General features: G+C 36.8%; 2 protein-coding genes across 2 annotated transcripts; both read right to left on the bottom strand.

Annotated features, from left to right (window-relative positions):
* Nucleotides 1-3,831: 3,831 nt before the first annotated feature.
* On the bottom strand, nucleotides 3,832-4,548 carry LOC117215125. The gene has a single exon (XM_033461554.1). It carries the CDS (start codon nucleotides 4,546-4,548, stop codon nucleotides 3,832-3,834), a length of 717 nt encoding a protein of 238 aa, XP_033317445.1.
* A 1,786-nt stretch (nucleotides 4,549-6,334) lies between these two features.
* LOC117215124 (putative uncharacterized protein DDB_G0285119) lies at nucleotides 6,335-7,359 on the bottom strand. Its single transcript, XM_033461553.1, has 2 exons — nucleotides 7,284-7,359; nucleotides 6,335-7,137 (listed from the first exon to the last, which is right to left on the bottom strand). Exons 1-2 carry the CDS (start codon nucleotides 7,357-7,359, stop codon nucleotides 6,335-6,337), a joined length of 879 nt encoding a protein of 292 aa, XP_033317444.1.
* Nucleotides 7,360-27,230: the final 19,871 nt, after the last annotated feature.

Below are 27,230 nucleotides of genomic sequence, written 5' to 3'. Positions count from 1 at the left end.
TAATATCCTTTGATATTTCCGATCCTCTGGTCGTACGAGGAATTGCCGATACATTTTCTCGATGTCGCCAGTGAGTACGTACTGATGAGCGCGGAATCTAATTAATATACAAAATAAATTGTGAATTGATTCGAGAATATAGGATTTCCCCATTTTCATGATTATCGTGATTTTTGTATAAATATATTTTTTAAGATACTAATAATTAGGTACTTATAAATTAGTATTATCAATTATTTTGCATTTATAATTCCGCCTCTAGTATAAGTGTTAATTGAAAACTAACTTTATGTTTCAAAAAGTACTAGCAAAGTCGTTGAGTAACAAGCCACTGATGCTAACACAAATAGCATTGTCGTAATTAAATATTTCTAAATATTCATTTTTCATTTTGAACCTGTAGAAACAATTTATTATATATACTATTAGCTAAGTAATTGCATATTTAATTAAGTCGAAATATAAAACTTAGTTATTTTGATAATTTAGAAAATAAAAAACTGACAAACATTTCAATTTAATTTATGGTTGGAACAAAAGACAGTTATTTTTCATTAATTGAAATATTGCAATGCAGAGTACTTTCCAAAATACGCCGAGAGTATTCCTGATGGTGAAACGAGCGTTGCTTCATCGAACGCAGCTAAAGAAAACAACATCTATGTAGTTGGTGGTACGATGCCTGAAATAGAGGGCGATAAATTGTAGAATACCTGTACTATTTGGGGTCCCGATGGAACTTTGATAGCAAAACACCGAAAGGTAAGTAATATATTCCTTTATGGCTTTGAATTTGAAAATATTGGGGTGAAGAAAGTGACTCTATCTAGGAATAATTTAGGAATATACATATGTACATACGTATACTATAACCAATTCTATAATTTACGGTTTATAAAATACGTTATGATACGGGAAACGCCCATTTTTGTTGTAATGTGTAATATAAATTTTTCACATACGAAAATACTTATTTTTTCTCCTTTTTAAACATTATTGAATGATAAGATTTTTTAATAAAAGAAAGTGATAAAAACGCTGTCAGTTATTAAATAAAAAATAATTAAAGTTTAGGAGTTGGTAACTTTGATATTAAATTACAAAAGTTGCAGCAATAGAATTAGCGACTACATTTTTATGTTATTAGGTACATCTATTCGACATCGACATTCCTAATAAGATTACTTTTCGAGAGAGTGATTCACTCAGTCCTGGTAACTCCCTCACGACGTTCGATGTGAAGGGCTGCAAAAAAGGTATTGGCATTTGCTATGATATTAGATTCGAGGAAATGGCACGCATTTATCGGAACAAAGGTACAGTAACTTAATCGATCAATACTTAACTAGCAAAAAATTAAATATCTTTCTTAAATATATTCTATATAAAATTAATATAATTTGTAACTCTGTATAAAAAGAAGCTTAATTTAAAAAACCAGTATATTTGCTGAAAATGAAACAAATAAAAGAATTAAAAGCACAATAAGAGGACTGTCCTCGCATATTCAGAAATGATGGAATGTGAACCGTGCAACTACGAAGTTAATTGGTATTCGGTGGCTTCATATTTCCTGCTTCTCTGGGTTAGGTTGCCAAATGCTGATATATCCAGCGGCATTCAATATGACCACTGGACCACTGCACTGGTCATTACTTCAGCGTTTCAGAGCGAATGATAATCAATTATACGTTGCCTGCATATCACCGGCTCGTGTTCCTTAAGCAAGTTACGTCGTATGGGGACATACACAGTTGACCAATCCCTGGGGAAAGATTCTTTACGATTTGGAAACTCAAGAGAATATGGCAGTCACCGATATAAAAAAAAAAAAAAAAACTGGCGAACCGTGTGTTACCACAACGAGACACGCGATGCTATTTGTCGCTTTAAATTGTGCCGCAACTCGTTTTTGAGATCTTTGCCAGGGGCGCGTTTAAATATGCTGAAAATATATTTCTGGCTTTTCTGGGGTTTAACTGAAATATGACAAATAACGTTATAAAACATATGTACTTATGACTTACAGAGTAATTGAGTGTACAAAATATATAGTATACAAAATAGCCAGCGATTTAGGGCTTTAAAAGATCAAAAGAAAAGAAAAGAAAAGAAAAGAAGAAAGATAATATGTCGTGGCAGTCTAAGTCGATCTAAGAAAATAGATAAAGGGAGGGAGGGGCAAAGCTAGTTAATCTGGAAAGAATCCAAGCGTCAATTTCAAGCATTTACAGAGAATCAAGCGAGCTGGTTAAAGTCGTGAGCTGAGCAATTATCCCGCGTTAGGTTCAATCAGGTTAGTCCCACGCGAAATTGATCCAACCATCGCGAAAACGAGTGTATTCTGATTTCTGTCGCAGATACTTCTGGCTAGTGCAGTACCTACACGGTGGTTGTTGAAATAGCCGCTTCTCATCTATTTTCCGCAGCGCGGACATCATCCTTTGATCCCTTACGACTAACGAAGTTTTCGAAGATGTACGGTAGTTTGAGATTCTACTTGAAAATGATCATGATTGCGGTCTGTGTGCCGTCTGCTCTTCTTTTTGTCCTTCCGTTAAAGACTGGTAAGTTGATACTGATTAATTATGCGATCGAAACCCTATATAATGGCTACAAAAATGCCGCTAATATAATATTCCTTCTTTCTTGTATCTGTCTGCCTCTCAGGTCGTTTTACTAATTACAATAAGTAATTTCGACTTCTTTGCGCTCTCTTTTAACGCATTCGAGACCGAAAGAAATTCATATCAGTCAGTAGGCAAGGGTATAATATACATATTTTATATATAACTTATGTAGTAATGTATATATCATGTTAATTTCATATTTTTTTCAATATAGAATTATTATATATGTCGGGTTTACATTAGAATTAGGGTTAGGGGCGTGAAACGAATCTTCGTTTGGGTTACACGTTGTCGTTATGCAATAGAGAAGACATTGACTAGTGCAAATACGATTATTATAGAACCGGACAAGTAACCGCGGTAGTTAGGTACTCGAGAAACTAATGACAATGATCCTAAGTGCAATAACGAATCCGCGGTCAACGGGATAGTGGATGTACGGGCTCACAAAATCTAAGTCGGATGCGTAATATTCACTGGTCGTAAAGGGTTACTCCTTTCATCAGTGAGATCGCGAGCGAGAATGCCTTTCCCGTCCCGATGATGCCACAGAGGAAAACTATAATGGGGTGTGTCTAAGGACACGAGATCATCGGATTCGTCGAGAAAAGCCTTCGTCCAGAAAGTAAGGGAAATTGGCGTTGCTGCTAATTGGTCAATCTCCATATCGGTGGTTAGAAAAAGATGCTAGCCGCCCTCGAGGGAAAGTTGCTAGTGGGAGACGCCGCTCGTTGAAAAATAGGTCTCCCCTATTTTCCCGTAGTTGGGACAAAGACTGTTTGTCTGTTTGAAGGACTTTAGTTGACTAAATCTTAAGATTTATAACGGGCCCTCGAGCTAGCCGAACATGTACTGCGGAGACGCATCGACATCTGGCAATCATCTTACTCGAATAATAGGGTCTGCGTGTGGCGAGCCACGGGACAGAAACCGTTGGAATGTTTACTGTCGCGTGTCGCCACGAATATTTCTTTTAAGGAGAGCTATAGAATTACTCCATACCTTTGTTAGACAAAGCGTTCATCCCGTTACCGCGGCTACGTTCGGCGACTGACTGTCGCCTCGACCCCAAGCTCATTATCACAACTCTCGAACAATTACAATCGGATTGAATAACTACAATTGTTCAATTACAGCTATAGTAGACTCTAGGTTACAATGTTGCGGGATTATCCAAAATTCCAAAGGCTCCGGTGTTCTTTCATCTCCGACATATGTGTTGTTTAAATGTGTGGACTAAACGCCTTAATTCCGTTGGAGATTCTTTGGTTATCCTTGGATAATCAATTATTGCCATGCAGTGATTGAAAGCTGTGTATCGTGGACATTCGAAACTCTCCTTGAGAACGGCTATAGCCTGACTGTAGTTTACATTACTAAGGGGTAACGCGTTTAAACACTCGGCTGCTTTTCCTTGCAGGGCGGACTGCAGGTAATGGAATTTCTGTATGTCCGTGAGACTAGGATTTTTATCGATTGTGGAAGAAAAGGTATCATAAAACGTGTTCCATTTTTCTAGGCTTCCGTCAAAAGTAGGGAGCCGAAGATCTGGTAATTTAATGGCTATTGGATTTAAACTTGCGGATGATGCACAGGTTGGAAGGTTTATGGATGTCGACGGCGAAGCTGCTTGCGCGTTCCTCAGAAGATTTTGTAGCTTTGTGTCTACCGCGACGTACTGATCCCTTATTTCGAAGCCGCGCGCTTGTTCCTCCTCGTCTAATACTTCTAACTCTAGTTGGATCGCTTCGAATTGATTCGCAACTTCGGTCAGTTGTTTCTCGTAGTTCGTTAATAAGGAGTTTTGCTGACTCCCGGATTGCTCGTACTCGTCCAGTCGGTTCGATAAGTATGTGAATCGGCCGCTACAATAGCCTTGTCTCCGACGCAGGGAGATGAATTGGTCTTCGCTCGTCATCGTTGCCGAGGATAGGAGATGGTCGAAATAAGGAACGAGCTTACCTTACTGTCGTGCGGCGTGAGGTCGCGTGTATGTTTGGTGAGGAACGCCTTGTTCCTTTCCGACGGCCACTCGTTCGGTTGTATTCTTAAGTTGTGAAATTCGTTGCGTTGATGACTGTCCAGCTGCGGCGGAAGGCTGCGTGGTTGCGTTCCCTTGCCAATGGGATGTGCTTCTTCGAAGATGACGCGCCTGACGTCACTGGTTTCGCTGTAGTGGTTGCTCCCGCTCCCGCTGCTGGTTTTGATAAAGTCACGTGGCACTGTGTGGTCACTGGTAAGTGCACTCTTCACTGGCACGTGATCCGGCTCGAAGGACCAAATATTACGACCGTTCGCGGAGAGACGCGATCGCGAGATAGCACGTCAACGAGAGTTGTAAATTCTCGCTACGATCATGTTAATCGACGCCGCGAAATAGTCGTTCCCCTGTTTCGTTTTGGATAACAGAGGTGGTTTAATGAATGTAACACTGTATTAACAGGTTAACATAGAACAATATATTTTACAATAATCTGATGAAGATGTTACAGAAATTTGACTCGACTTTGATCTCTAGATAAATTCGTTTGCTATTGGTCTGATATGTTCGGTGTGTCACGTTTGACTCGTCAGAAGGAACTGCCCGCCCTTCGATTATTTTCGTCTTTTCTGGAAGGCGACCCCCACTACGTTCGGATCACGCCACATTCTTTTACGCGAGGTAAAATAACGGCCACGAGTCGACGTTTCTGGAGATCGCCCTGCTTAATGAACCATGCGCTTGCTACTACAATGTTTGTTTGCCGGGCAGCCGCGACGATCTGTCTGCGACGTTGTAGGACCGCGAGCGACGGTTAGAAAATACAGCCCGTGGTAAGCCTCGTGGCGTAACAGTAGTCTATATAAAAAAAAATCTTACTAATAAAATTATTATACGATTTCCTGCGTGCACGACGCTCGAGGAATAAACGAAAGTGTAATTTTCATTTTCAAGGTTCGCGTCACGAAACATACGCATTTACGGATACATCTCACCACACAGTATCGTATTGTGATTGCAGACACGTGTTTGATCGGTAAAAACGGGACACGCGGTCGGTGAACGCTTACATGTCAAGTACAGGACGTGAATTTTTGCGTTTCGTCCACCAGGCCACGTGAGAAGAAACACTAGACAGGCCTCTGATATATCGCACGGGATACGGGACACTGCCATTGTTCCAGACGCACACAGATAGGCCACGCATGGACGAATGAGAACTTATATTCCGGCACAAGGATAATCTTGATTGAGGATAGCGTCGCCAGATTATAGAAATTAATGGTAATCATCGTTCGACCGCGAATCCCGCGAATTCCCAGCTACCAGGAAAATGCTTGTTTTTCTTTTCTTTATCAATACCTAAGTAAGTTTGAAAAGTTACATGTACAACAGCAACAATGTAAATATGGATGCTGTTGACATTTAGGAGGGAAAATGTCGATGACTATGAGAGTCCTCTTTCCATCATATGTATAGTTCGGATTAAAGGATATTTGTATCTCAATGTTTATTTGCACTTTTAGAAGTTTCTCTTTGTGTATTTTGTTTGACTTCCGGATTTTCAAAGATAACAGTATCTTAAGGATACAAACTTTAAACGTATATATTTTTCACACCTTGTTCGACCTTCGGGTTGAGTAAAGTACGGATTATGTACAAAGATATTTAAAGCGTTATAAATCACAGATTTACCCAACGTGGCATAAAACGAAAACTCTACTCACCAATGTCCTTGATACGAAGTCTTGACGAGTTTCACAGTGAAGAGGAATTGTATAGCGCACACGAGGAGACAGCAGAGGTTTAGGGAGAGGGCGAGTGCGCACAGCGCTAACGTCACCTCGTAGACAATCGTATACTCTTCCGGGCTGATCAGGCTACTCGGCGTCACCGTTAACGGTGAGATCTTCAGCAAGAAGATCAACGAGAGTAGCGCCAGTAACAACGACACTAGACACAATAAACCTAAACTGGTCAACGTCTCTTTCGCGCCAACTTCGTGGTCCTTGTGATTCCTTGACAGGGACGACGACCAGGAAGCGTTCAAGGGGTACGCCGTGGAACCGGGACCGGTTAACTGTCCCCCGGTAGTCGTACCCTGAAGAGCAGGTGCAGGCGAAGGTGTCGCCTGACTGGGTAATCTGGACAGTCTCGAGATATCAAAGCCTCCATTCGCTTTAGGTCTGTTGTCCTGGTGCAGCGGCGCCGGGGATATCACCCCCAATGTAGTCGACAGATTATTATTATTGTTATTGTTATTCCCACCGGCAACAGGACTGACGCTGTTCACAGAATGCTTCGACGTGGACAACGTGGACAGATTAAGAGCGTGCGAGTGATTCAATCGTTGAGAAAGATTGTTCACGCTCAACTGAGAATGATTCAAAGGGTGTCTGTGAGTGGAAGATGGCGTGGTGGCAGCCTGATGCACGTTGGCTCTTTGATGGACCACCGAGTCGTAAACGTCGACTCCCCGTCCTTGGCTCCCCCCTGTCGTTCCACGAACGTTGCTGTTGTGACATCAATCACATCTCAACCTACATCAGTGATAATGCATCGACGGTCGACTTTCGAACACTTTTGGACACATCACCACCTTATCATCATAGCATACACCAAGACTGTGACGCACCTTAGTCCACATCAGAGATAGGATATGGACCCCCGACCTTTGGACACTTTTGGATACATCACCACCTTATCATCATAACATACACCAAGGCTGTGATGCACCTCAGTCCACATCAGAGATAGGATATGGACCCCCGACCTTCGGACACTTTCTACATCATAACCTACACCTATCCCCTCAACATCCTAAAACCAAAACGTATATAAACCGAGACTTCACCCAGCTCGGGCAGTTCTTGTTCTTCTTCTAGTTGCTGTACTCATACAACCCCTTTTCTCCAGGTCGGTATTATTTTGTAAGTGTGAACATTTATAATAAAGTTTTATAAAGGAAAATAAGTAGTTGGGTTACGACTCAGCCTTCTTACTACCACCCAAGTACCGACTTTACGTGACATTTTTGGCGATCCGTGCCAGGATCTATTCACTTCAGTGCAAACGAAATTACGATTTCGGCGTACGCGCATCATTGAAGATCGAAGGATCAACGGACCCAGTGCGAATCTTTGCTACTACGAAGCCCTGCAGCAACTTTCAACGTTCCATTACGGTGAAACTAGACGAGAGGACTACGGTCAGCGCAGAGCAAGCCTACAAATAAGATTCGGAATCTAGAACCAACCAGAGAGGAAACATCCCTGAGACTCCTCAACGATCATAGCTACTACGGTAAGCTGAAAAATCTGGATTCATTTTCACGATACCGTGTGAGAAAACCCAGTTTCTCAAGCGCTTCGAGTCCAAATAGCAACAGTAGTTCAGACTCAATAAGCTCAATTAGAATCATGCCCACATCACGAAAAGACAAAGTCGAAACTATTGAAACCGTTTCTACAAACGGAGGTACGGACAATTCGATTCGTGCCATACTCGACGTAATTCAAAAACAAATTGAAATTCTTGCGCAACGTGTAGAAGAGACACAACGGACGGCCGACAGTGAAAATAAGAAGCGTGCATCGGAAAATGTAGAAAATAAATTTGCCAAAGAAGAAAAAAGAGGTGTTAAACAAAAATCAATTTCAGATAGTGAAAACGAAACAACTGATACTCGTCAACGAAGGGAAGTTCTTTTAACGAACACAGCTAGTGATAGCGATAGGTATAAATCTGTAGAAAATGATAATGCAGTAACGGGTGTAATAGCAACTGATGAAGCGAAACATAGAGGCAGACCTAGGAGATCGGATAAAGTCGAAGTTAAAAAAGATGAAGATACAAGGAAGATCCTACAAAATGAGAAGGGTGGATTAGAAGAACAAAGAAAACTCGAAGAAGATACAAAAGAAGAAACTGCAGAGACAGAAGTCAATTCAAAAGGTATATTAAATAATAAGTGCGATTTACTTGATACCGAAAGAGCTATTGAAATTAATGATACGGTTCAAGATATTAAATTTACTGAAGGTAGAAGCCGCACTCAAAATGATATGGAAGATGTAGTAGAAGATTCACAAGAATTATCTAATAAAACTAAGTTATCAGAAATAAGGATTGCACTTAACAAAATTGAATATACAAAAACTATTTTACGGAATAAAAAGAATTCATTAGAAAGAGAAAGAGGAGTAAGGAAAAAGAAGAAAATGTACAGACAGAAATTATTTCAAAAAATATATCAGATGATAAATGTGATTTGCTTTAGAAAAAAAAAAAATATTATCCACAAACTACATTAGGAATTTATCTATTTTAGTGAGGAGAAAGAGAAAGGATAGAGGAGTTGATCAATAGACTGTGGATTTTGAAGCGTTTATGAAAAACTTACAATTTTAATAAAATATTCAATGTAAAGTCTTTGTTATAATATTCAGATAGATAGATGAAAAAAAACAGAATTTGCATAATTACTCATGGCTTATTGATCAATCATGCGACTCGTTCAGAGGTAACTCGAGTTGTAAAGGCGACAATTTATTAAAAATGGTATATCTGACGTACGATGCATTTGCTCATGTTAAACTATTTAAATAAGTATAAATATCACGCGAAAAAAAAATCTACTGAGAATAATGTTGAACTAGTTAATAATAATAAATCATATAGTGAAACACAAACCTTAAATCAAGATTTTAAGTTCAAAAAAAAAAAAAAAGAAAAAAAGAAGAAAGAAGTTGATAAAATGACAGCAACATGTAGCAGCAGGCGAGAGAAAGTAAGCCAAATTTCTAAAAGAAGAAACGATGCTCAAGAACTCGAAATTTCTCGAGTGGATATGCTAAACAACGAATTTAATGAACAGTTGAAAGAACGTGAAACAGCAATAGAAGACTTACATCAAATGTTAAAGCATCAATCGGAAATTCATAAAGTTACCTTAAATGAAGCAAGTTTGAAAATAGGAGAACTCTCTGATAAAATTAAATGTTTTAAAGGAAAAGATAGCCAGATACCGAAACGTAATGAATTACTCGAAGAAGAACAGAATAAATGGAGAAGTTTAGAAAAAATGATTACAGAAAAACTTGAAGAAGAAAAATCCCGTTAGGAAACAGCTGAAGACGAAGTGAGAAAGCTTTCCAAATATAACGAGCAACTTCTAAAAGATTATCAAGAAATCCATAAAAAAGAAAAAAAAAAAGTAAAGAATTAAACATGTACCTCAACTGAAAGATAAAATCAATCGACAGGATTTATATGCGAAGAACATAAGAACACAATATATAGAACAGCACAAGATGATCGAAAAATTGAGATCAAAAGGAAAACGTGTGCATAATAAAGGTAAAGAGAACACATAATGTATCTTCACCAGGGTCGCATGATCCAAAATTAAATAATAAAATAAAAGGTTTTGTTACTGAAAAGTTAGAGAGATTTCATGACAACAAAAGCATTGCCTGTGCAGAGTGCAGTGTATCAATGTGCACTAAAAATGCAAGCAACGTGACGATTACTTTTAGAACACCACAAGCACCACGAAAACACAATCAAGACCAAACAAGATCAAGTTCAAAAGTGAAGTTACGCGAGCTTATTACTGCTAACGACCAAAAATTGAGTTACGATCCCGAGCATCAACTCGCTGATCTTCAAGTAGAATGTTCCGACAAAGACAGGACGACACAAGAGTTCGAGAAGCACATAGAGGACATGAAGGAGGAAGTGCAAAAATTAGAATTGCAACTCGACGAGTTACAAAAAAAAAAAAAACACACACACACGCACGTAAAAAGAGTTCAATCTTTTGGAATACAAATTGAAGAACTAACAATAAAATTAGAAGAAATAACATAAGTCACAAATATGAAGTTGACTTGCTGGAACAAAAAAAAAGGCCAAACTTAATTCATGTGTTAGTAATTCAATGGAGGAACGTGAAGCTGGAGCTAAAGATGCAAAAGAGATAAAATGTAGTTCTTGAACCACAAGGACAAATAATCTGCCCTTCAATGTGAACTAAACGAACTAAAGGGTGAATATGAAAAAGTGGGTGATTTTGGATATAACTATGAAGAAGAAACTAATAAATTGAAACTGGATTTTGAAAAATAAGAAAAATGATCCTTGTCAATGAAAATAAATTTGAAATATTGCGTAGGGTAGAAATTGAAGGTAAAGTAAAAGATATGAACGAACAAAATAATTTTCTTAGAAAAGAACTGGAAAACGTCCAAAAACTTTCCAAAGAAGTTAATAATCGCTTACTCGAGGCGAACCAAGAATTAAAAGATTCACATAGAAAACACACTCTTATTTGAAAATTGAAAAAAAAAGAAAAAAAACATCAGGAAGAATTAGGTGATATAATAAAACTTCATGATGAAGAAAAATATAAACTGATACAGCATTGGTGTTCTGTAGAATGTCAAATTGCCATAAAGGGTTACATTGATGGAAAAGTGCAGTAAATATTTAAATAACAATCCATGACTTCTTAAGTAATTGTAACAATCTTGATGTTTTACTATGGAACAACTAGATGAAGTGCACAGTGACATTAATAAAGTAGAATCATCGATAAAAGTAGATGTATCTTCTTCATTAATATCAGAATCAACGACTGATATTATAAAGAAGGTGCATGATATTCCAGAAAATCAAAAAAAAAAAAAATAAGTCACAGGAATGTACAGATAATACAATTCAAGATGGTTTAGTAGTAAATAAATGTGATGTAACAAATTTAGATAAAAACAAAAAAAATTTCTAAAGTAAGAAAAGTAGTGAGATAGAGAGCATAAAGAACGCTGCGATTAATGAAGTAGAACAAGAAATAATAAATAAGGACCCACAAATTGATGATCAATGTAAAAAAAAAAAAAAAAAGATGAGAAATTTCAAGAAGAGCAAGCAGAGAATACAACTGAGATTGGAGATCATTCAAGATATGCAGGTGACACATCTTTAGATAAAGAATCTTTTATAAAGGAAAATAAGTAGTTGGGTTACGACTCAGCCTTCTTACTACCACCCAAGTACCAACTTTACGTGACACTCTCGACCCTTCCATCCCGATAATCCCAATCAAAATTCGAATGAACCACCCAACGGAACGAGCATCGATCCGTATAGAATCTCTTTGAGCATTCTTCACTAAGGAATTGTCGTCTTTTACCCCATTACGTTCTTCCATCACAATCTTCGTAATGGTAAATGAAAAAGTAAAAGTTTTTAAAACGCGATGGCGCTATCACTTTCTAAAAGCGTCGTCTTTACATTTCCGATGGCCACGGGCACATCCGACTGCCAGATATACAATGTATTATAAGAGTATCATTACCATACTTTTCATGAAAAGAGCAATTTTTCTTGATAACTATACTCTGTAACATAGATTGAAGTCGCTGATTTGATCCCTCTGATATCGTTGTCTTATGAGAGTCTCGCCTGGTCTTGATTGGTTCTGCTGACTCTTATCGTTGTGAAAAATCGATTCGTTGTGTACCTTTTTTGTATAGAGAATTATTTTGTGGTAGAATATAATGTTGTAATATTCGTGGTCTTTACTTTACTAATTTTGTCACTGAGCCGCTCTTTGGTTCGTTGAGCGATTCATATTCCGCATATATTCCGTACTTGCTTCGCTTGGTACGTTTATAATTTTCGCAGTTACAATAAAAAATTTAATTCTCAACAGATTAAAGATTTAACCTCTTGCTTTATAGTGTACAATAATTTTTTTTTTTTTTTTTTTTGTATAGGTTATGTGATCCATAGTTTGAGTAAGTAGTACATATATATATATTTACGTGACAAGCTTTCATTTCAATCTATATTTAAGATTAATATTTTATCAGTTTCTGTTCGTAACAACATCGAAGTAGTCATGTTAGGGAAGTGATACATTTACACTGTACATGAGAGTGTGTGTGTAAGGGTTAGAGGGCGTCAAGGACTCAGTGGAGACAAAAGACTGTTGCCAGATGTTAGAAGAATCTAGGCTAGTCGGTTGGCAACCAGCGTGCGTGCAAGACGTCCTTAGAGAGGAATATAGGTGTATAACTATTATATGGAAATATAGCAAATAATTTGTATTCCCAAATCCTCGAATTTCCTTAACATGGTAGCAGAGCGTGGTTACTAGTTTTGCAAGATATTTAGTGCGTGGTTACTATCTTGCGAGTGAGTTTTCAGTAAAGAAAAAAAACTTTCAGAAAAAAATATACTTCGAGCACGTAGGAACGCTTGAGTAAGAAAAGAAAAAAAAAGGAATCAATTAAAATGGAGAGATCGGAAATCATGGTACCTATATTCGATGGTGAGGATTATGGAATGTGGAAGCAAAGAATCACGATGTTTCTCAAATATAAGGAATGCGAGGTTGTTACAACTAGAATGAAGAACGAAAGAGACGATGAAGACTGGGACAAAAAGGATTTGAAGGCGATTAATATAATTTATAGTGCAATATCGAACAGACAATTGGAGTATGTTAGGGAAGGAAAAACGGCGTATGATATAAGAAAAAGGTTCGATGAAATGTACTTGAAAGAGTCGACGGCACTGCAGATCGTATGCAGAAGGAGATTGGAAAACATAAGACTGGAGAACTACAGTGATTCAGCATCATTCTTTAACGATTTCGAAAAATTAATCAATGAATTAAAAAGTGCGGGCGCACAAGTAAGTGAGAGGGAAAAGCTGAATTACATGCTGAATACGTTACCCGAAGAATACAGCTACATAGCGGACATAATAGACGCATTGAAAGAAGAGGATCAAACGGTAGCGTATGTAAAAAATAAAATAGAGGTAGCAGAGAAGAAAAATAAATCCAATCGAGGAGAAAGGCAAACCAACGCCTTTTCTGCAAAAAAGGAAGGATGCTACAAATGTGGAAGATTAGGACACTTTGCGAGAGAGTGTCAAAATGGCGTCCAAGCGGAAAGCAGTAACGGCTATTGGCATGGGCCAACACGTGGTCGAAACAGAGGAAGAGGGAACAAAGGCAATACGAGCAGAGGACGTGGAAACTTTCATCGTCAATCAACAACCGGCACGGGCGAGCATGGACACTCAAGAGCAGGCATATGGATAGCAACGGCGCACGCAGCAAACAGCAGTGAGACGAATGAGATAAGTAAGAACGAAATAGTGTGGCTATTAGATAGCGGTTGTACTGATCACATAATTAATGATATAAATTATTTCGATAAATCTATCGACCTAAAAGAACCGGTAAATATATATTTAGGCGATAATAGACCGATAAAAGCGACAAAAGTTGGGAATGTTATAAGTTATTTTGAAGCATTCGGAAAACAAAATGAAATAAATATGAGGAAAGTATTTTGCGCGAAAGAAATGTCCGCAAATTTGATTAGTTTAGGTAAACTAACAGACAATAAGAATACGGTTATTTCCAAAGGAAATATTGCGAAAATAATAGATGAGGATAATAAACTTACAGCTGTAGCGTTCAAAGAAAATGGGACATATAGAATAAAAAGTATATTGAAAGGGAAGAAGCACTTAGTAAACAGCGCCGAACGTAGTGGTATGAGTAAAAAGGAAAGATGGCATAGGATGCTAGGACACGTAAATTTTAAATATTTAGAGATTTTGGGTAAAGAGCAGCTAGTGACTGGCATACCGAATGAATTTGAAAAGGAACTTTTGAAATGTAGGGTGTGTATAGAAAGCAAAATGCATAACTTACCTTTCAAAAATAATCGAACTAAGGCTAGGGAAATAATGGAAATTATTCATACGGACGTATGTGGTCCCTTTAAGACCACCGGATTCAATGGAGAAAAATATTTCATTTCATTTATCGATGATTATAGTAAAATAGCTAGTATCTATTGTATAAAATCAAAAGATGAGGTCTTTGATTCTTTCGTACAGTTCGTAAATGAAGCCGAAAATTTAACGGGCAAGAGGTTAAAAATATTAAGATGCGATAATGGTAAAGAATATTTAAATAATCGAATTTATAAATTTGCTAGGGATAAAGGTATAAGAATAAATAATTGCCCAACATACGTACATGAATTAAGCGGGACAGCGGAAAGGTATAATAGAACAGTGATGGACATGGCGCGTTGCTTGTTAGCGGAAGCGAAAGTACATAAAAGGTACTGGCCGGAAATAGTTTGTACAGCGGCATACTTGAAAAATCGAATATTAGCGAATACTATAGAAAGAAAGACACCTTTTGAAATATTCTTCGGGAAAAAACCAAATGTTAAAAATCTACATCTATATGGTAGTAAAGTTTTTGTAAGAAGGCCAGAACAAAAAAGAGTTTCCAAATGGGACAAAAAGGCAGATATGGGAATTCTATTAGGATATAGTGAAGTAGGATACAGAGTCTTATTAGGTGGGAAAATAACAATAGCTAGACATGTAGAGGTCATTGAGACAGACACTAAATGTATCGGTTTTGAGGAAAATTCATTAGAGGCAGATAGAAATGATAGCGAAGATAACTATTCATTGGATGGTATGGATAAGGAAGAGTTAGAAGGTAGGAAAGATGAAAATAATAGTAGTATTGAAAGCTCAAACACTCCTAGGAGATCTACACGTATTAAGAAAACTCCAGTAAGGTATCCAGAAAAGGAAAATATTTGCGAGATTCATGCAAATTATTGTAAAGTAGATATCCCTCGTACATTTGAGGAAGCGATTTGTTGCGAAAATAATGAAGTTTGGAAACAGGCTATGGATAAGGAAATAGAATGTCTCTATAAGAATAAAACTTGGAAATTGGTAGAAAGGGTAAAAGGCAAAGAAGTATTAGATGTAAAATGGGTTTACACGAAAAAATCAGAGGAGAGGTATAAGGCTAGATTAGTGGTAAGGGGATTTCAACAAAGAAACGTAGCCGATGACATATATTCTCCAGTGGCGAGTAATCAGACCTTTAAGATATTGCTATCATATTGTTGTCAAAATGGATTAATAATTGAGCAAATGGATGTAGAAACTGCCTTTTTTAAATGGTGAAGTAACCTCGGAGGTATATGTAAATCAACCAAAGGGATATGCGGACGGAACGAATAGAGTTTGTAAATTATCGAAAGCGCTTTATGGGTTAAAAGAAAGTCCGAGGGACTGGTATGATTGTTTTGATAAGTATGTGACGAGATTAGGTTTTAAAAAGAACAATATAGAGCTGTGCCTATATACTTATGGAGAGGGAGAAAATGTTGTTTATTTGTTAATATACGTAGACGATTTGTTGATTTGTAGTAAAAACAAAGGGAAGATACAAAGTGTAAAAAAATTATTAACTGATAAATTTGAAATGAAAGATTTAGGTGAAGTAAAAGAATATCTTGGAATAAATATAGAGTATGATTATTTAAAAAATGAAATGAGATTAAGCCAAAAGAAATACATAGAATCATTAGCAAACAAATATAAATTACATAACGGCAAATTGTACTGTACACCTATGGAGACCAACTTAAAAATTGAAAAAGCTGAGAGAAATAGAGAGGACATTGGATACAAGAATTTAATTGGCGCATTGCTGTATATTAGTGTAAATACCAGACCCGATATAAGTTATAGTGTGAATTATCTGAGTAGATTTCAAGATTGTTGTAACGAGACACATTTTAAATATGCCTTGCGAATATTGAAATATTTGTACCGGACTAGAGATTTAGGGCTACATTATAAAAGAAATGAAAAATGCGAAACGATAGATTGTTATGTGGACGCTGATTGGGCAGGAGATCATATAGATAGGAAATCGACTTCTGGGTATGTAATTAGATTGTATGGAAATGTAATTGGATGGAAGTCTAAAAAACAAAGGTGTGTGACAAAAGCCTCGACGTATGCAGAGTATGTAGCTCTATCGGAAGCGGTGAGCGAAGTAATGACTATCAGAGAACTAATGAAAATCTTCGATGTAAATGTAGACGATAACCCTGTAAAAATATATGAGGATAACTCTGGAGTAATGAGTATAGCAAAATACGGAACTTTTACAAAAAATTCTAAACACATCGAAGTTCATTACCACTACGTTCACGAGTACGTAAAGGAAAATAAGATAAACATAATAAAAGTAAGTACAGAAGAAAACACTGCGGATATTTTTACGAAGGCACTGTGTAGAGAGAAATTTGAAAGGTTTAGGTCATGGATGAATGTAAAATAAGAGAAATGTAAAGAAAGCGATAAATGTTAAATATTTTGTTAATTCGACAAGTATGTAAATAAAATTAAGTGTACAGTATAAATGTAAGGAGGCGTGTTAGGGAAGTGATACATTTACACTGTACATGAGAGTGTGTGTGTAAGGGTTAGAGGGCGTCAAGGACTCAGTGGAGACAAAAGACTGTTGCCAGATGTTAGAAGAATCTAGGCTAGTCGGTTGGCAACCAGCGTGCGTGCAAGACGTCCTTAGAGAGGAATATAGGTGTATAACTATTATATGGAAATATAGTAAATAATTTGTATTCCCAAATCCTCGAATTTCCTTAACAAGTCAATAAGTTTGAAGAGTATAATTAAGGAAGTTATGAAGCAAGAGGTTAAGAACAAATTCTGAAAGAGGTTATGTACAACTCAGTAGTACTGCTTTACATTACTTTGCGAATTACTTTTCAAGCATAAAAATAGTTTAACAGCCACTTATAGTTACTTCCTTACCATTACATTCATTAAATTCGTTTGATTTTGTAAACAAAATAACCACGCTGACCAGTCTCTTATTTAAAATAGAATTATTTTATCATATATCCAACAGTTTACTTTCTCTTCACTTTGTCTCGTATTACGACTTTATAACGGTGTTTCTTTAAACTTTAAACGATCGTAATAAATGTATTTACGGACGATGACTGATATCTGATCTGTCTTAAAGTTTCAACTAATTAGTGCCCCGTTACTTTGGACGTTATGAAATGTTGTATAACCAAAGACTCATCTTCTCTTTTGGTAGTTGCATAAGAGAAGACTGAGCCATTGAAACGCTCGAATAGATTAGCTGATTCGCTTAACGTATTTTTACTTCCGACGAGCTAAACACAAGAGCAGAAAGCACATAAGGAATAATACAGAAACGTCAAACGTATACAGAAATATATTTCGTAAAAGCATTAGTACGTAACATGTCTTTATAATTCTATTTATGTATAGTAAAATGGCTTGTATCCATTTTCATGAATTATAACTGACATTTCAAAGCATTCATGTAGATATGTAACTCTCGTTAATTAATAATTTAACAATGCGTCATGAAACGTATCATTTTCGTTTCTTCCTTTGTTTCGTTATACACAGGAACGAATTTGTAAATAAAGATGTATAATCAACGATAACATATGACAGCGAGTATAATAACTGTCAGCAAAGGACGAGGTCGGTAAAATGATTGTGGTTGATTTCAGTGTATCGGTAAATAAGCTTTGACAGACGTTGCCGGGGGACTCGGTGTCGGTGAAACCGCGTCGATGAAATGATTGTCAGTAATTTAAAGATAACCCAATTTATTGATCTGTCTCCCCTTCATGGCGTTGTACGTCTCTCTATAAAACATATTCTACCTCGGAGGGCTGAAAAATTTAACTTGGTCTCACTGGACTGGACTGTAAGTAAGAAAATTGAAATGCAAAATCCACGTGTGAGCGCAACGGTTTAGATGGAAAGTTCGATAGGACAATTATGTATATTAGCCTGAAAGAAAGCTCGTGGCTTCGCACGCAACACGTAATTTCCCTCGCTGAAATAATCCTATTACAACGATACGATTTAAAATTTTCCTTAACAGACCTCGCAATGTAATTCTTCATCTACAATTTTTTATTCGGCCTGAAACAAGAGACTTTCGAAGCCTTATAGAGTCTCGCGAATCTAAAAGTCAGGTTTCAACGTATTTTCGCGTCTTATTCTATAATACTGAAGACATTAAAGGTGTTAACGATTATTGTCTCACTATGTACGTACATCAAACGAGTACTTACGTAAGAGACGAATGGAAATGGAAACAGCCGAGAATAATTGAAGATAATTTGAATACGTTCCAGGCTATAATACAATTTCTCGTGAACCGTAATTGATTCGCAGAAAGGAATTGCTGCTTCTCACGACTAGCAAAGTGTTTCGCAAAAAAAAAAAAGAAAAATGGTATCGGAAGGATAGAAAAAAAGCGGTGGCTTACATCAAGCAATCTTCATGCCGATAATGCATTTATTATTCAGTTCGTTCATTTTCTATCGCGTAACAGACACTGGGATAACTGACAGAACGAGCGTATAAATCTTGCATCTCTCAACCTGACTTCTCCCGATGGAAAAATATTTACTGGTCTGGAATCGTGCATCGCTAATTAGTAAAAAAGTAATAAGCAAGAAAGCAATTATACTACCGGATTGGTATTTCTATTTTATTGGAGATTAATTAACCTGAGTAAACCAACAAAAACTTATCGAAAATCAATCGAAATTAAATCACCTTTTCAAACAGGTTATAAATGGCCAACTAATATTTGCAGTAATAAACTTCACTTTCGAATAAAGTATACGCTCTATAAATTGTAAATTGATAATTTCGTTATTATATCATTTTTCTTAGTCTAAACTGAATTCAGTGAAAAGAGCTTTCAATTGAATTACACACTTCATTAGTTTATGAATTATATTCGTTACCATACGTACAAAAGAAGGTTGACTGGTTTAAAAATTCAAAGGGTAGAACCTCCAAGCTCACGATTGGAAACAGATTCAGTTCAATGGTTTAATTTGCCATTTAATTGAATTCTCTGGCAATTTCAGCGAACTGTGGGCTTTAGAAGTGTCCAGCATTCAAAGGCAAGACCTCCTCCATCTTTCTCTTTCTTTCAGTTCCAACCTCAAGTAATTGACCTGTTAATTCGACGCTATATTTACATGCTCGCAAGGCATTCAAACGACTTCATTGCGTTAAATTCGCAATTTAGCAAACACGAATGTCTCAATCAATTTGTAGTTCGAAACAAATAAAAGATAATCAATTTTTCAAAATAACAATCGATATGTTCAATGCATTTGTCGATGCATTTGATCGTTACGTTCATTTAGCATTTTTATAATAAAAGCGTAGAACACATGTACATACACATAATATTCCATGAAATGATTTATACAGAGTCTATTATGAGTCTCGTTTTATCATATTATAAAAGAATGAATTTTTCCCAATAAATGTAACTTCATACAAAATCTCGTTTAAAAAATTCAGTTTTTATTCTCATCAAATTAATTTAATATCGGAATATGTCATTTTAGTCGTTATAAAAATTTTATGTCAAAAAGCGTTCACAGATACATATATAAATAAATGTCCAATCCTATGCATTTATTTAAGCTGAAATCTGAACTTAAATATTTATTAACAATATTCTGACGAATATGTAATGAAAGATAAAAGCAGCTTTATTTTTTTTATAGGATGGCTCATGTTTTTTATTCATTTTATGTTTTTCGTTGTCAGCGCGTAACTACCTATCAGCCGCATGAATGCCAGGTTTTACTACTCAGAAGCGAAGAAGCACAGATGCAAATATACGTTACCTTGCATGGAAAGACGTTAGATACATATAAAAGTGATAACGTAGCTATTTACACATGGGGAATATTTATTTTTGTATGAAATATTTTTGCTTCTGAATTCTCATTATAAATGTACGTCCATTTCCTACGTTAAAGTACGTCTCTGCTTTGAAAACCTTCATTTAAATATAACGGTTAACAAAATATTATTAGAGAAATATTAAAACGAGACGCTAAAAGAACATTTTAATAAAGTACAAATGATTATTTGTTCTTTGTTAAATTGCACTGCTGTAACTCTGATTTTATTAAATTCAGAATGAATCATTTATAAACTGAACCGGAATATAAAATTTTAATCCGCAAAAATCATAATGTTGAAAGTTAGGAACGAATAACAAATGAATAACCTAGTTTCATTAAAAGGCACGTGGTTAAGGTACGCCAATCCGCGTAATAACTTTGACACTCCAATTATTATAAAATATGTATCCTTAAGGGATTTTTTTGCGCGAATGCAAAATACTTTTCATACGTGCAACTGAATAAATGGGACGTGATTTTCAATATTTCTTTTTCTAGAATTTATAACAAAGTAACTTTTTCACAAATGTTTTCGCTGACATTTTTACTACGTAAATGTCTTCTTTTGTAATTAATAATTTCGACATTTCTCTGAACTTTCTTCGTTGCGATAAAAAAAATATACAAAGCTTATGACGTGCTTGTTTAAAAATATTTATACGGAACAAGACTTTGAATTTGTCAGACCAATCGTCCTAACGAACGAATAAATTAAACGACTCGTAACAAAAAATTATTCCTGTCCATGTTTCTCTTTGTAAAAGTAATTCAAGGCAAGTTAGATGAATCGCTGTGTACCCTATTCGCGTAGCATGTGCTTTAACGACCAGCGTGCAAGCGTTAACGGTGTGCTTTAGTTTCTCTCTGGTTGTGTTAAGTGTTTAAGTAATGAGCATATACTCACTACGGGTGGTTTGCATGAGATCACCTGGCACCACTTCGGCTTCGAATGATAGCAGATGCAGAGACTGCAAACCGCAGGTCCCGGCACAAGCATAAGACCATGTCGAATGGTTTCTCCTTGAAAGTCAGTACAGTTGTCGTCTATAGCATCTGAAGACGATTCTCAGCTTGAATATCTTTGCCATTCGACGGTCGTACGCGCAGTTACGTTAACCGTTTCAACGCCACTCAGCGTGATCATGTTGTACGCGTAGTGTGGTGAACTGTGTCGCGATGTTTGGTTACGATTGTCAATTCACAATGCGCTCGGTTCCGAACGTAGCTTGTCACTAGTCTATCAGAGTTTCCTCTCGTAATTACTTTTCTTTCAAATAATCGTAAACCAAATAAAGAAAAAACTAATGTATAAATTACCTCTTGAATTGGAAAACCAATTACAGAACGTCACACAAACAAAAGGTAAAGCACGAATATTTGGCAACCTTTTGACTCTTTAGTGTAACGTTTCTGATATAACTGATGAAGTGAAGCGTGAACGCGTTGAACGGTATGTTTCGACAATCCGATACGGATTTTTAAAACATCCCTGATACTGAAACGGCTAATAGCGTTACGAAAACGATCGTGCCAGGAAATTTTTGTTCGGATCCGCAACGGATCCGCATTGCGGCTGCCACGATGCTTCTACGTAGCATTGATGCTTCATCGATGAAGCACGATTAAAATTGGATATTCGATTTTTTACTAGGGAGAGAGTTTTCATATCGTGTTTACTGTTTCACTTCGCAAGTGTGCTTTACAGTATACGTTAGAACTTGAAATCGAGCTATTTGAGTTAAAGTCGCTTGTAGCTTGAAATGACGTTTAAAGGATATAAGAATAATAGAAGGCTAAAATTCAAAAGTGTATATACGTACATATACATTTCAATAAAAATAGCAGATAATCTCAAGTAAAAAAAGTAGATTCGCGCTAGTAAAATAGTTTCAAAATACTTGTGAAAAGTCAAACGACTTGACTAATTAAAAATGGATGTAAGAGCTTAAAGGACAAAGGCGTATAAGAGTATCAATTAAGTAACAAATTCACAGTGACAAAGAGGTTTCCAGTCGATCGAATTCAAATAAATCGGCTAATTTGAACGAAACTTTAGATGCACGAGAAGCGACACTCGTCCTCAAGGACTACGAAAGTTCTACTGGGATGAATGAAAACTTTTGTCTGACCCGGTGTGTATACACAAGATGCGCGAATCTCGAGTACAGCTTGCATTAATTAAAGTAATTGGTTGGTTTGATCAAATTAATCGGTTTAAGCAAATCACTTTGAGTCCAATTATCGGATGTCATCGATGCTACGTTGAAATGGCGAACACCATCCAAGTAATTGATGTCCTCTGTAATTATTTGTTAATCATGCGCGGAATCAGAACGATTCGACCTCGTTACTAGAGTAGAGACGGAAATTAATAATTCGTGTCAATTGTTCGATCGTGTTCACAAATTCAAATGCGGTTGAGTGGCGGAAACCATTTATAACACGTCCCATACAGCGTAGATCGCATACACGTCTTAGGATGTATTTTTGGTACTTATATATACTCTATATATATTCTTACTCTATATATACTTATATGTACTCTATATATATTCTCTATCTTAGATATACCATAAAATATTTCGTGAAATCGCGTATTCGTGTCTAATGTCAGGGATTCTCTTTCCATAAGTCTGCGTTTTCTATATTATCTTTCTTCCTTATCAGTAGGCATTCTCACAATTTGTGATTAATACTGCTCGTACAGGAATGTTGGGTTTTTGACGTTGTAAAATTTCACGTGAAATAATAATGCCTATATATTGACTAATTTATCAATTAATTAAATCCGTGTATATCAAGTTTTCTATAATTTAGTACTTTCGTGTAACTACAGAAATTTGATGCAATATAAAACTTGATTAAAACAGCGATTCATTAGGAAACGAGAATAATGATGCAAATATTTTTTGTAGCCATTATATAGGATTTTGATCGCATAATTAATCAGTATCAACTTACCAGTCTTTAACGGAAGAACAAAAAGAAGGGCAGGCGGTACACAGACCGCAATCATGATCATTTTCATGTAGACTGTCAGACTGCCGTACATCTTCTTTAGTCGTCAAAAGTCGCGATGAGAAGCGTAAAAGAAGTGCACTAGCCAGAAGTATCTGCGACAGAAATCAGAATACACTCGTTTTCGCATGGTTGGATCAATTTCGCGTGGGACTAACCTGATTGAACCTAACGCGGGATAATTGTGTTAGGGAAGTGATACATTTACACTGTACATGAGAGTGTGTGTGTAAGGGCCAGAGGGCGTCAAGGTCTTAGTGGAGACAAAAGACTGTTGCCAGATGTTAGAAGAATCTAGGATAGTCGGTTGGCGACAAGCGTGCGTGCAAGACGTTCTTCAGAGTGTAATATAGATGTATAACTGTTGTGTGGGAAATATAGTCAATTATTTGTATTCCTAAATCCTCGAATTTCCTTAACATGGTAGCAGAGCGTGGTTACTAGTTTTGCAAGATATTTAGTGCGTGGTTACGATCTTGCGAGTGAGTTTTCAGTAAAGAAAAAAAAACTTTCAGGGGAACAAAATATACTTCGAGCACGTAGGAACGCTTGAGTAAGAAAAGAAAAAAAAAGAAGAATCAATTAAAATGGAGAGATCGGAAATCATGATACCTATATTCGATGGCGAGGATTATGGAATGTGGAAGCAAAGAATCACGATGTTTCTCAAATATAAGGAATGCGAGGTTGTTACAACTAGAATGAAGAACGAAAGAGACGATGAAGACTGGGACAAAAAGGATTTGAAGGCGATAAATATAATTTATAGTGCAATATCGAACAGACAATTGGAGTATGTTAGGGAAGGAAAAACGGCGTATGATATAATAAAAAGGTTCGATGAAATGTACTTGAAAAAGTCGACGGCACTGCAGATCGTATGCAGAAGGAGATTGGAAAACATAAGACTGGAGAACTACAGTGATTCAGCATCATTCTTTAACGATTTCGAAAAATTAATAAATGAATTAAAAAATGCGGGCGCACAAGTAAGTGAGAGGGGAAAGCTGAATTACATGCTGAATACGTTACCCGAAGAATACAGCTACATAGCGGACATAATAGACGCATTGAAAGAAGAGAATCAAACGGTAGCGTATGTGAAAAATAAAATAGAAATAGCAGAGAAGAAAAATAAATCCAATCGAGGAGAAAGGCAAACGCCTTTTCTGCAAAAAAGGAAGGATGCTTCAGATGTGGAAGATTAGGACACTTTGCGAGAGAGTGTCAAAATGGCGTCCAAGCGGGAAGCAGTAACGGCTATTGGCATGGGCCAACACGTGGTCGAAACAGAGGAAGAGAGAACAAAGGCAATACGAGCAGAGGACGTGGAAACTTTCATCGTCAATCAAGAACCGGCACGGGCGAGCATGGAAACTCAAGAGCAGGCATATGGACAGCAGTGAGACGAATGAAATAAGTAAGAACGAAATAGTGTGGCTATTAGATAGCGGTTGTACCGATCACATAATTAATAATATAAATTATTTCGATAAATCTATCGACCTAAAGGAACCGGTAAATATATATTTAGGCGATAATAGACCGATAAAAGCGACAAAAGTTGGGAATGTTATAAGTCATTTTGAAGCATTCGGAAAACAAAATAAAATAAATATGAGGAAAATATTTTACGCGAAAGAAATGTCCGCAAATTTGATTAGTTTAGGTAAACTAACAGACAATAAGAATACGGTTATTTCCAAAGGAAATATTGCGAAAGTAATAGATGAGGATAATATACTTACAGCTGTAGCGTTCAAAGAGAATGGGGCATATAGAATAAAAAGTATATTGAAAGGGAAGAAGCACTTAGTAAACAGCGCCGAACGTAGTGGTATGAGTAAAAAGGAAAGATGGCATAGGCTGCTAGGACACGTAAATTTTAAATATTTAGAGATTTTGGGTAAAGAGCAGCTAGTGACTGGCATACCGAATGAATTTGAAAAGGAACTTTTGAAATGTAGGGTGTGTATAGAAAGCAAAATGCATAACTTACCTTTCAAAAATAATCGAAGTAAGGCTAAGGAAATAATGGAAATTATTCATACGGACGTATGTGGTCCCTTTAAGACTACCGGATTCAATGGAGAAAAATATTTCATTTCATTTATCGATGATTATAGTAAAATAGCTAGGATCTATTGTATAAAATCAAAAGATGAGGTCTTTGATTCTTTCGTACAGTTCGTAAATGAAGCCGAAAATTTAACGGGCAAGAGGTTAAAAATATTAAGATGCGATAATGGTAAAGAATATTTAAATAATCGAATTTATAAATTTGCTAGGGATAAAGGTATAAGAATAAATAATTGCCCAACATACGTACATGAATTAAACGGGACAGCGGAAAGGTATAATAGAACAGTGATGGACATGGCGCGTTGCTTGTTAGCGGAAGCGAAAGTACATAAAAGGTACTGGCCGGAAATAGTTTGTACAGCGGAATAACACCAGCTCAGATAAATGACCCTCTAACTTACCTTTGTCCTCATCGACGTCAGTGATTTTAAAGCTAGTTATAAAGTGCACTTCTCAGCCAGCGTCCACGGCAGTCAATATTATTTAACGGGTCTTAACGCGATGTAAAAAGGGAAAAAGGAGGAAAGAAGGAACAGGGAAGCAAAGAGGAAAAACGAATTTTTCATTTTCTCGAAACTGGATCAAGTTTCAGGCTGCTCGCCAAAGAGTCTGTAGCTAACGAGACAAGATTAGACAAACCACGCTTTAAAATTCCCACAGAACTATAATAATCCTCGAAATCAATACGATTCGTCGATCCATCGCCTGATTAAAAAATGAGATAGGATGAAGCTCACTAGTCGGCCTTTGAACTTTCAATAGTGATTCTCTGTAAATGCTTGAAATTGACGCTTGGATTCTTTCCAGATTAACTAGCTTTGCCCCTCCCTCCCTTTATCTATTTTCTTAGATCGACTTAGACTGCCACAACATATTATCTTTCTTCTTTTCTTTTCTTTTCTTTTGATCTTTTAAAGCCCTAAATCGCTGGCTATTTTGTATACTATATATTTTGTACACTCAATTACTCTGTAAGTCATAAGTACATATGTTTTACAACGTTATTTGTCATATTTCAGTTAAACCCCAGAAAAGCCAGAAATATATTTTCAGCATATTTAAACGCGCCCCTGGCAAAGATCTCAAAAACGAGTTGCGGCACAATTTAAAGCGACAAATAGCATCGCGTGTCTCGTTGTGGTAACACACGGTTCGCCAGCTTTTTAAAAGCGCTCTCCGTTTGCTTTTTCCTCTCTTCCTTGTCTCTTCGTTTTTTCTTAACGAGCAAAATCATTTTCGCGAGGACGAGAGTACGGAAATGACGTACTGGCAATTTTGTTTTGTGATAATACAAGCAGCTCGGTTACAGTGAATTAAACTTGGCCCCAAGCTTCTACTTATCCCTACCTTCCTTTCCTTTATTTTCCCTTCTATATCGGTTTTGCGGTTTTCCACATTTCCATCACAATAAACCATGTTTTTTCTCGATTTTACATGTTAGCCAATGATTCACGGCAAAAGCGTCGACTGTAAAAATATTTGTAGTTGCAATAGCAACAAGTATGTTTTCTCAAATAGAAAATATTGGGAGCGTACTAGTGACGAGGGCCTCAGGCTTGATAACGAATCCGTGACCAACGGGAGGACAGGTCCGTTGCTCTAACTCACACGTGCACCACTCCCTGCTCGTAAGGCACTCGACTTCCTTCACCGATCAGCTCTCCAGCAAGACTGCTCGTCATCCAAACGACGCCACCGAAACAAGACTCCGGTCGAGTGTCTCAGTACACACGATCCTCCGATCGACGTACGATTGCTATCGGTTTGGATACTTGCGATTGTTTCGTTATGGCTATATTAGGCTCTAGGTTGCAAGGTTAGAGTGTTGTCCTGAAGTTCCAGAGGGGCCCCGGCGTCCTTTCGTCT

The sequence above is a fragment of the Bombus bifarius genome, unplaced genomic scaffold, assembly GCF_011952205.1.
Source record: "Bombus bifarius isolate JDL3187 unplaced genomic scaffold, Bbif_JDL3187 scf7180000009371_frag, whole genome shotgun sequence".
Classification (NCBI taxonomy): Eukaryota; Metazoa; Arthropoda; class Insecta; order Hymenoptera; family Apidae; genus Bombus; species Bombus bifarius.
The sequence above is the reverse complement of the archived record's forward strand: the minus strand, read 5'-3'. Positions and strand labels throughout refer to the sequence as shown.